The 11,900-nt window shown below is 37.3% G+C and overlaps 1 protein-coding gene across 1 annotated transcript in view; it reads right to left on the bottom strand.

The window, feature by feature from the left end:
• Positions 1 to 6,129, bottom strand: part of LOC118800554 (NACHT, LRR and PYD domains-containing protein 12-like) — a 97,214-nt gene extending 91,085 nt beyond the window's left edge. Inside the window, exons 1-2 of the mRNA XM_036560820.1 lie at positions 5,919 to 6,129; positions 5,664 to 5,743 (exon numbers count right to left, since the gene is read on the bottom strand). Coding sequence (XP_036416713.1) covers positions 5,664 to 5,716 — 53 coding nt within the window. The 5' untranslated portion in view covers positions 5,717 to 5,743; positions 5,919 to 6,129. The remainder of the gene's footprint in view (positions 1 to 5,663; positions 5,744 to 5,918) is intronic.
• Positions 6,130 to 11,900: the final 5,771 nt, after the last annotated feature.

Below are 11,900 nucleotides of genomic sequence, written 5' to 3' on the forward strand. Positions count from 1 at the left end.
ATTTCATATGGACTCGCTAAACATTAAGGCAGCAGTTGTGAATCATGAAGTAAAAGTCATGTAAAACAGGAAATAAATAATTGACTCAATCATTATTACTTTTACGCAAAAAGAAATAAATGTTTACAATTTCAAGTTATATAATTTATAAGTATCAAAGACTGATTATTCTTATGTGACTAAATTAATGTTCTTCTTTTTTAATACCAATAATACAATTATTAATGCTTTGCAACAATTATATAATTGTTAATAAACCAATAGGTATCATTTCCAAACTATTAGATATGAGTAGTATGAAAACATTTTATTGGTATCATGATAAAAATGTGACAGTACACTGTTATGAGCATATCATAAACATTGTGAGCACTAACTGCATGTTCCTTTATGAAGAGATATAATTTGTCCTGTTTAATTGGATTTTCTGGTGCAGTTTATTGAGTCACTATTATAGCATTATAGCACCCATTATAGCACCCATTCCAACTTAGTAAAGTTCTCCCCCATCACTTTGCGTGGCGCTAGTTAGCGTAGGTGTCTGTTAGCTGATGTAACAGAACTTTGCGTGATGTTGCATTAGCGGCACTTCACAGGTCTCGGAGGAAGCCTGAGCTAGCCTTCGCCCTCCTAGCATCGGTAGTATTGTGTGATTGAGGAGTGCTAACTAGTAGGTGGAATTGGAGATGACTAAATTGGGGAGAAAACTGGTAAAAATCCAAAGAAAACAAAAAAAAAAGTGCAATTTCAAATTGAAGCAAAGTTAAAGGGGCTTTTCCTAATTCCTCTCATAATATTACCTCATAAATAAGTGTTTCCACAGTGAGGAAATTTTAACTCTTGATGTGTGAACACACTCACTCAAAACAAACCTCAGTTCATCCACTAATAAAGGCAGCATTGAGATTCATTTACACATTCATGGAAACACAGTAACACACAGAAAACTTCAGTTCCACTTGCTGATCCATTTTAATTACCAACATGGACATAAACACTACTGACATCTACTGTTGCAGTATTAGATTGAGTACACTCTGTATCTTAGGGCATGAAATATTATCATTTATGAAAGAATCAAGTATAATCATCATTTTTTAATTTATGTTAATTTTATTTTGTATGTTTTATTTTTATTTACATTTGAGTAAGTTAAAAGCTTGAATCCCCTCTTTCTTGTGTCTCAAAACACAACTCCACAATTGGAAAGAAACTACATAACTTTATATGTAGGATTTATATTTATATTTGAGATTTTACAGCTTTCTGTTTGTCCTGTGGAGCTGGTATAAAGTTTAAATCCGGCTTTTATTCTCTCTTCTTTCATTTACTATATGCTAACATGCTGCCATGACTTTTGATGAAAAAGAAAACTCCAGTTTAAATCAGTGAGTCAGTGTGGATTCAGTGCACTGACACATCCTGAATACGCAGGCGTCAGATATTAAAGAGCTGAAGGAGACGCCATCAATGTATTTGAATATATCACTGATAAGATGTTAAGTTTGAAAGAGTTATAAATAAAGAAGAGACTGAAATGATGACCAATCAGCAGGAAACAAACAAAACACAACAGGGAAAATGAAGGAAACATAGACAGGTAATGATTAACTATCATTAAAACATGATAGACAGAGATTCATAGGCAGGAGTGGAAAAGCACTGGGGCACTGGTCTATCAATGCTAGTGCAAACGTGGAGAAAAGCAGTAATAATGAAATTTAGAACAGTCTGAAAACAACTCAGTGAAACTGGATGAAACAGAATGAAAACAGTAGTGATTTTAAACACACAGGGACGGATACAGCTACCAGAAAAATTTGCGATATTTTCAAATGCGCAAATGTTACTCACTGTTCATAATGTGGCTCTAGATTGGCATATAAAAAAAAATCTGATAAGAGAAGTTTCACTGAGAATGTACATGAAATAACAAACTATTCATATTCAATTAAATTTATCTTTTTAATATTGGTGGTTAGATTATGAGCATTTTATTATTTAAATGCAGAAAGTAATAGCTTGTACATTTATTAAATCACAATAACAGAAAGATGTCATGTAATGAGGGGGAAAATACCAATATCTAAAAGTACACTGCACAAATCCTGATTTACATTAAATACAGTACAGTTTAATATTTATGAATGAAAATACTCACACAGCTTTTCTGGATGCTTTGATCACTGGCAGCAGCCTCAGAAGACATTCCTCTGATGGATCATATTTCCTCAAGTCAAACTCATCCAGTTCCTCTTCTGAATTCAGCAACACAAACACCACAGCTGACCACTGAGCAGGAGAGAGTTTAGCTCCACTGAGACGACTGGAACCTCCTCTGTTCAAGTATGCTTGGACTTCCTGCACCAGAGAATGATCATTCAGTTCATTCAGACAGTGGAACAGGCTGATTGTTTTCTCTGGAGAGGGATTCTCCCAGATCTTCTCCTTGATGTACTGGACTGTTTCCTCTGTGCTGTGAGAGCTCCTTCCTGTCTGGGTCATTAGGCCTCGTAAGAGAGTCTGATTGGACTCCAGTGAGAGGCCCAGAAGGAAGCGGAGGAAAAGGTCCAGGTGTCCATTCTCACTCTGTAAGGCCTTGTCCACTGCAGACTTGAGGAAGCCTGACATTGTTGAATTTTTGAAGAAACCAAAAAATCCTGTAGTCAGAACATTTCTGTTGTAGGAAATGAAGGAAATAAATGCATATAAAGCAGCCAGAAACTCCTGAAAGCTCAGGTGCACAAAGCTGAACACCTTCCCCAGGTGCAGCCCAAACTCCTCTCTGAAGATCTGGGTACAAACTCCCGAGTACACTGACACTTCTCTGACATCAATGCCACACTCTCTCAGGTCTTCCTCATAGAAGATCAGATTGCCTTTCTCCAGCTGTTGGAAAGCCAGTTTTCCCAGTGCCAGAATACTCTCTCTAGTCTCCTGAGGATCAGTGTCACATTTCCCATGGTACTTTTGGTCCTTGTGTTTGATCTGAAAGATCAGGAAGTGGGTGAACATTTGAGTCAGAGTCTTGGGGATCTCTCCACTCTCTGCTCCACCCAACACTCTCTCTAGAACAGTGGCTGCAATCCAACAGAAGACTGGGATGTGGCACATGATGTAGAGGCTTCTTGAGGACTTCATGTGAGAGATGATTTTATTGGCCAGGCTCTGGTCACTGATTCTCTTTCTGAAGTACTCCTCTTTCTGAGAGTCACTGAACCCTCGTACCTCTGTTACCTGGTCAACACACTCAGGAGGGATCTGATTGGCTGCTGCTGGTCGAGTAGTTATCCAGAGGAGAGCAGAGGGAAGCAGATTCCCCTTGATGAGGTTTATCAGCAGCACATCCACTGAGGCTGACTGTGCTACATCAAATAAGCTCTCATTGTTCTGGAAATCTAGAGGAAGTCGACACTCATCCAGACCATCAAAGATGAACATGACTTTGTGATGATAGTCTGTTGGTTTTAGTTCTTTTGTGTCTGAGAAAAAAATATGAAGAAGTTCCACCAGACTGAGTTTTTTCTCCTTCATCAAGTTCAGCTCTCTAAACGGAAGTGGAAATATGAAGAGGACGTCCTGATTTGCTTTTCCTTCAGCCCAGTCCAGAATGAACTTCTGCACAGACACTGTTTTTCCAATTCCAGCAACTCCTTTAGTCAGCACAGCTCTGATGGACTTATCTTGAAAGAGGTCGTTACATTTGATGGGTTTCTCTTGTGTTGCTGGTCTTCTGGACGCTGTTTCAATCTGTCTGACCTCATGTTCCTGATTGACCTCTCCACTCCCTCCCTCTGTGACGTAGAGCTCTGTGTAGATCTCATTCAGAAGGGTTGAGGTTCCAGAATTTGATATTCCTTCATTAATTTTCTGGAATTTTTCCTTCAGTGTTGATTTCAGCTTTAGATGATAAGAAGGAGCCACTTCTGATAAAAAAAGGAAACAATAACAAAAACAACACAATTAGAATATTAACATTTAGTTTCAGCATTGATACAAACACACTATACATTATAGTGACATCACACAAAGCTGATCAATAAGAAAACCTAATAGTTCTGTGATGAATATTATTAATATTACATTATCCTGATCATTTAAACTCTTGATATTAATATGATGAATAATCACATGACCCTGATGTCTTACTGCTCTGTAGTGTGTTAGCGAGGTCAGTCTGGTTCATGTTCCTCAGGACGGTCAGTGTGATCTTCAGCGCCCCCTCTCTGACACTGCTATGATCCTCCTCATCCTCCACCTCTCTCTCAGAGCATGCTGGGTAATCCAGACTCAGCAGCTTCACAAACCTCTTCAGCTGATTCTTCACCAGAGAGATGACTTTGTGCTCCAGCTCCTGATTAAGGAGACAGAAACAGGATCCTGTTACCAGTGTGAGGCAGTCTACAATATTATTATTATCATTATTATTATTGTTGTTGTTGTTGATGTTGTTTTTGCTGTTTTTATTGAGTAATCAGGATGATAGAAGAATAAAATTTTATCTTATGTAATTTATTCGGTAACACTTTCTTTGAAGCGTGTCTACATAACACATTCATATCACCTTACATAAACACTAAATAACATGTTCATGAATGCTTAAATCAACATTCATAAACTATACATTTTTTACATGATATTAATATGGACTACTATGTCATTTTACCAAAAGATGTTATTCAAAATAAAAGTCCTCATTTTATTTATTATTTTCAGTGAAACTCCACTTTTCTGGACTGTCAGCATAAAATCACCTGGCTTTATCCCTTTGGATAGAAAGTGTTTTGACACTGAAGTATATTTAAAAGAGTAACTGTATAGAAGAGGGGAAATATGTAGTATCCAAGCTCCAGGTGTAATCTGACGTTGCAGGATTGGAATGTTTAAGTTAGGGGGCCCCTCGTCCAAAGGTCTCGTTCCACTTTAGTTCCAGATGAATGAGACTATTCTAAGAAGGACTATATGTTCCGTCTCCTTTTTCCATAACAACCACCCTATATAAGCAGTAGGTCATACTGCTCTGGAGGAGACACTTCAGAATTGGCATGGATCCCCTCTCAGGTACTTTATAGTGCTTGATATGATACTGTTTTACTTTGCAATAAACATCTTATACAAGCAAGGCGGTGTCAGCGGAGACTTCTTCAACATCTTCACAGCATCACTATCTAATAAACAACACACACACACACACACACACAATCACACACACACACGCACACACACACACACACACACACACACACCTTGAATATGTTCTCCATTTTTCTTCTGGTAATATCTGAGTTCTTCTGGACTCTGTTAGAAATCATAAGATTATCAGTCGTGTATTGTGAACAACCTGAACAGCTCAATAAACATACTGTGTATTCCTTGTTTGTTTTGTCTTCTGTGGGACAAAAAGAACATTTTTTCATCTCATTCTTCAGTTTTACATCATTCTTACCTGATCTCAGATGAACTGTTATCCTCTCTGAAGTTGAATCCTTTGTCCATTGAGCGGTCACTCTTCATGGACACACAGCTGGGTTCAGGTGAGTCAGATCTCTGACCCTGAACAAGTCTAGAACACAACCAATATCAGACATGATCTACAAACGTTCCTGCATGTTGGTGTAGATGAGAACATACAGTCTTTACCCCAAATCCCATGATTCTCTCACCTCTCAGCTTTCTGTGAGTGCTGCTTCTCAGAGAAGCTCATTTTGGAGGTCATGGCTCCTCCTTCAGATTAGACCTAATCCTGTAAGCACACACACAGAAGTAGTGAAGTCTACATGTTAACTTCATCTGAAAGTAGTTCTCTGAAATATAGTTCTGTCTGAGTTCCACAGTGATGTTCCGCTCTCTCTGTGTCTGAAATGTCTTTAATCATCAAGTCAGAAAGTAAATTCTGTGTGTTGATCTTCAGTAATTACCTCTGAGCTTTTCTCTCTCTGTTTATGATCTTCTCTTCACTGAACAGAAGCTGCTGAAGGTTTCACTTTCACTGTAAACCGGTTTGGACTGGATTAGTTCACCACCACAGGAGGAAGTGCTGGAAAGTGTTTTACAAGATGAAGAGGGTGAAGTGATGTTGTACTGGACCAATCACAGCACTTGTGAAAGTCCACTGGTGAGTAATGGCAACTCAGTGTTCTTCTGTTTCCCACACAGTGCAAGTGTGCAGATTCTTCCAGAAGTGATTGTCGTCTGTATCAGGGTTTCTCAGCCTTTTCCTCCCCATGATCCACCTCTTTATCATTAGAAAGCATAGCGGGACACAGGAAACTCAAATAGACTATTTTTAGAACAATGTTCCTTTTCTTTTTTACGTACTGAATCTTAAAACCCGAGAAAGGGCCTGAAAAAGATCTCATCCTCCATTTTGGTTCAATCACAGAAACCCACATTTGCAGTTTGCAGTTCTAATAAAAACACAGCATATTAAAATGTTTTCAGTGATGTTAAAAAAGATGAGAAAAAAAAAACTAATAGAAATATACGACGAAGAAGTGATATTATGGAAACATTTTAATATTTTTGCATTTGTAGCTGCAGTCGGTCACATTTCTCTTTCACTTTTAAAGTTTTAGTGCATTAGTTAAAAGAGTCAAGTCACACTCTTCACACCAGGCTTTTGGATTAGTGTCATCACAATCCAACACTAATTATAAACCTTACTTGATAACTGCTTCTTCATAATTCGTTAGTCAATTTGATTGAGCCAAAATCAAACACAGATTTTTGCTATTATTTTATATTACAGCAGTTTATGCTGCAAGAACAATATGAGAGCAAATGAGAGTCTGTAAAGAGTCAGACATTAAACCAGGCAGATTATGCTGACAGTACAGCGCCAACGCGCTTCTAGAAGAAGAAGAAACCAAGCTCTGTTGATGAATTCCACTGTTTCTTTATGGAATGTGTTCCCACCAGCAGGGATCTGAACCAGGGTTTGTTTAGAAGTGGACCGAGACCCGCGGGTTTTGCCGGACTGGTTCAGCTGTGTGTTGCAGACCCGAACAGGTGGAGTGTTCACACATCAATACAGAGTGAACTAAAGAAAAGGTGTGACAAACAAGGTATGTGTGAAAACGCCTCAGAAACGTCTCCAGCTCTGACTAACTGTCTGCAGTGCACAGCCGCAGCTGCGCCATCTCAAACTGATGATGTTTAATTGTCCTGATACTGCAACATTTTTATTATGTCTCTCTTTATATTTATACTGGTTAGAATTTGAAAATGTTTGATTCTTTGATTCTTTACCCTTCAAAATCCCTGACTTATTACCTATTAAAGCATATTATTCAGTAACTACAGGGACTTCACTGCAACCTGGCTGAGTTATTCTTAGCTTATAGAAGTGTGTAATAAAGCTTTGCCCCTGCCAGTGGGCCCCGGCCCTTTAAAGGCTTAACTGTTAAATTCATCTTTTTTCCACTTATGTTTTTTATGAGAAAGTGATGATTCCAGCCTGCTATGATCTGTTGCCTCTCTGACGACTACAGAGAGTGCTTCATGGCCCACTGTTGGTCTGCGGCCCAGCGATATAGAAACCCAGCTCTGTATGATCCACTGTTTTCGGTGTTTCATTACCCATGATTCTCCTCCACTGTATCTATAATAAACTGACCCAGACCGCATGATCTCCCACAGCACTCAGTTAAACACTCTGATAGAATTACAGAATATCTTTACACTAAACCTGGAAAATCTCTCTTTACTGTTGATGAATCTTGAACAACATGTAGATAAAGTGTGATGTCAGTAAGACTTTCTGTCAAAATAACTCGCTTCTCCAGATTTTGTTCAAATTGTTTTTCTCAAGAGTTTGATTGATATGAAACATTTGAATGTTTTTTTTCTTGAGATTTTGACACATATTGTTTAAATCTGAATAATATTTGACAGTCAGTCTTTTAGCATCAGACACCCCCACCCCCACCCCCACACAACCCCCAGAAAACCTGCTCCTCCACTTTCCCTCAGAATCAGGTTCCATGCTGGAGGGTGTTTCTCCTCTGTGTTTGGTAAAACTTACAGCTGGAGCTGCTGATCATTTAGTGAATTCTTTACTCTTCCAGGTGAACACACACTATTACATCATCAATAAGAGCAGCCGGATGTAAACTTGGACGCTATGATGATGGTGATGATGATGATGATGGTGATGAAGATGATGATGATGGTGATGATGATGTGTCGACTGATTTTTTTTTTACAATCATTACTTTGAGCTCACTAGATAAACATAAGCCAGGTAGGACGTTAATGCTAATGTTGTTAGCATGTTATGCTAGCCATGAACAAGCGTGCTTGATTCTACACACATTTCTGTGTAAATGTAGACGTGAGTGTTGGGGTGTGTGAGTGCAGAAAGGCTCTCTAGATCACTATTAGAAAGCAAAATAGATAAATAATCAAAGTAAATGCTTTATATATAATTATGAAGAAAGCAATTAAATCCTTAAATCATGATTATTTTAATGGCTCCAGCTGTTTCTCAAGCAGGTGGAAAATAAACTTGTTTTTGAAAGATGTTTTGAAACCCACATTGTTATTAATTTCAAAATTTCAAACTATATTTATTTTGTATGTGGGTGAAACATCTGGGTCACACTGTTGGAGATAATAAGAAATGAATAACTGACTCTAAATGTAGGTATTGTGATATAAACTGAGGCTGTTCTACAGTTTCTCATTAGGCTGAATGAATAACTGACTCTAAATGTAGGTATTGTGATATAAACTGAGTCTGTTCTACAGTTTCTCACTAGGCTGAATGAATAAATAACTGACTCTAAATGTAGGTATTGTGATATAAACTGAGTCTGTTCTACAGTTTCTCATTAGGTTGAATGAATAACTGACTAAATTCTACAGTTTCGCATTAGGTTGAATGAATAACTGGCTCTAAATGTAGGTATTGTGATATAAACTGAGTCTGTTCTACAGTTTCTCATTAGGTTGAATGAATAACTGACTAAATTCTACAGTTTCGCATTAGGTTGAATGAATAACTGGCTCTAAATGTAGGTATTGTGATATAAACTGAGTCTGTTCTACAGTTTCTCATTAGGTTGAATGAATAACTGACTCTAAATGTAGGTATTGTGATTAAACTGAGTCTGTTCTACAGTTTCTTATTAGTTTGAATGATAACCGACTCTAAATGTAGGTATTGTGATATAAACTGAGTCTGTTCTACAGTTTCTCACTAGGCTGAATGAATAACCGACTCTAAATGTAGGTATTGTGATATAAACCGAGTCTGTTCTACAGTTTCTCATTAGGCTGAATGAATAACCGACTCTAAATGTAGGTATTATGATATAAACTGAGTCTGTTCTACAGTTTCTCATTAGGCTGAATGAATAACCGGTTCTAAATGTAGGTATTGTGATATAAACTCAGTCTGTTCTACAGTTTCTCATTAGGCTGAATGAATAACTGACTCTAAATGTAGGTATTGTGATATAAACTGAGTCTGTTCTACAGTTTCTCACTAGGCTGAATGAATAAATAACTGACTCTAAATGTAGGTATTGTGATATAAACTGAGTCTGTTCTACAGTTTCTCATTAGTTGAATGAATAACTGACTAAATTCTACAGTTTCGCATTAGGTTTGAATGAATAACTGGCTCTAATGTAGGTATTGTGATATAAACTGAGTCTGTTCTACAGTTTCTCATTAGGTTGAATGAATAACTGACTAAATTCTACAGTTTCGCATTAGGTTGAATGAATAACTGGCTCTAAATGTAGGTATTGTGATATAAACTGAGTCTGTTCTACAGTTTCTCATTAGGTTGAATGAATAACTGACTCTAAATGTAGGTATTGTGATATAAACTGAGTCTGTTCTACAGTTTCTTATTAGTTTGAATGAATAACCGACTCTAAATGTAGGTATTGTGATATAAACTGAGTCTGTTCTACAGTTTCTCACTAGGCTGAATGAATAACCGACTCTAAATGTAGGTATTGTGATATAAACCGAGTCTGTTCTACAGTTTCTCATTAGGCTGAATGAATAACCGACTCTAAATGTAGGTATTATGATATAAACTGAGTCTGTTCTACAGTTTCTCATTAGGCTGAATGAATAACCGGTTCTAAATGTAGGTATTGTGATATAAACTGAGTCTGTTCTACAGTTTCTCACTAGGCTGAATGAATAACCGACTCTAAATGTAGGTATTGTGATATAAACCGAGTCTGTTCTACAGTTTTCTCATTAGGCTGAATGAATAAACCGACTCTAAATGTAGGTATTATGATATAAACTGAGTCTGTTCTACAGTTTCTCATTAGGCTGAATGAATAACCGGTTCTAAATGTAGGTATTGTGATATAAACTCAGTCTGTTCTACAGTTTCTCATTAGGTTTAATGGGATTTTTACCAGTGTTCTGTAAAGCTTGTCCAAGCTCATAAGAAATATTTTGATATACGTTATTTATTGATTTAATAATTTTTGGGGAAAATAATGCACTGTAAAAAATAATACCTTTATCTAACTTAAAAAAGTGAGGTAAGTGGTTGCATTGGACCACCAATCCAATGTCACCAATCCTTAAGACCAAAGCCAAGTTTTGTATCTTGCTTGCCACCTGCTGATTTAGGTGAAGGGAATTAGCCCTGAAGTTAGCGGCAGCTTCGGCCCAGCCTCACTTAAGGTGGACTGACCTTTAAGATGGACCAGCTGTTTTGATTTTAGTGACAAGCTGCTCCTCTGTAGGTTTATTTGAACCTACAGTTCAAATATCATTCTTTGTAGTACATCTAAATGTATTATTTGCTAATATTAAGTTTTGTGTGGTTTACTACCTCCTCAGATAACTTCGCACATAATGCCGCCAACAACAACAACAAATAATAATAATAATAATAATAATAATAACTAATAACAAGCTCCAGTATTGGTATTGGCAGATATCCAAATCTGGGTATCCAAATCCAAATTCAGATCGGAACTGAAAAAAGTAGATTGGTGCAGCTATAATTTCAAGATACACTGCGTTGGAGATGAGTGTTGAACAGGTGGACAGACAGACAGGCATCGGCATCCTTTCCAGTAGAAACACATTATAACACTGAAAACCAAGTACATGATAGACAATAAATAGCTTTTGGATGAAAAATGTTTTACACAACAACACCATTTTTTTCCTCTTACCTGGATGAGTGCCAACATCTGGGACTTGATTCTTTGACCGACGGCTCCTCCCTTTGCACTGAAAAGTGACAACATCTTTGGAGTGAGTTCGTCCAACTGTGACATAAATCTTGGCTCAAGTGATTTGCCATTGATTCTCAAAAACTCTTCATTGATCTGTAAGCACAAGTATGTCATTTTGGTTACTTATTAAAAGGGATAGGTTTTTATTCCACTTAAACAACATACAGGGGTTTACGGCTATGTATTAAATATGTAGCCATTTATAGCAAAAGGGACATATTCACCATACTTGCATTTATAAGTAACTATAAAAATGCATGAATGAAAAACGTAAATGAAGTTTGGTGCCTTCAGACAACAGAGGCTAAAATTTTCACAAACTGCACTGAGGGGGACAATCACATGAAATTCAAACCAGACACCACAACATTTTTCACTGCAGAGAATATTTAAAGCTATACTATGCAGGATTTGTCAGCTGGTGTAAGTAAACACAGCATTCAATGTTGGCTGTCCACAGCTTTCTTTGCTCCTCTTGTCTTCTCGGCTCTCCCCTCGTGTCCTCCTCTCTTCTCTCAACCTGATGAACTTTTACTTCCTGAGTGTTAAGGTGTAGATTTACGAGCTCAGGTTGATTTTTTTAAAAAAAACTATCGGATATGTTAAGATGAGACACTTTTTTTGTCAGTTTGATTGATTTTCTATTTATTATAACCCTGATCAGAGTTGCTCTAG

This window comes from Colossoma macropomum, unplaced genomic scaffold (assembly GCF_904425465.1).
Source record: "Colossoma macropomum unplaced genomic scaffold, Colossoma_macropomum, whole genome shotgun sequence".
NCBI lineage: Eukaryota > Metazoa > Chordata > Actinopteri > Characiformes > Serrasalmidae > Colossoma > Colossoma macropomum.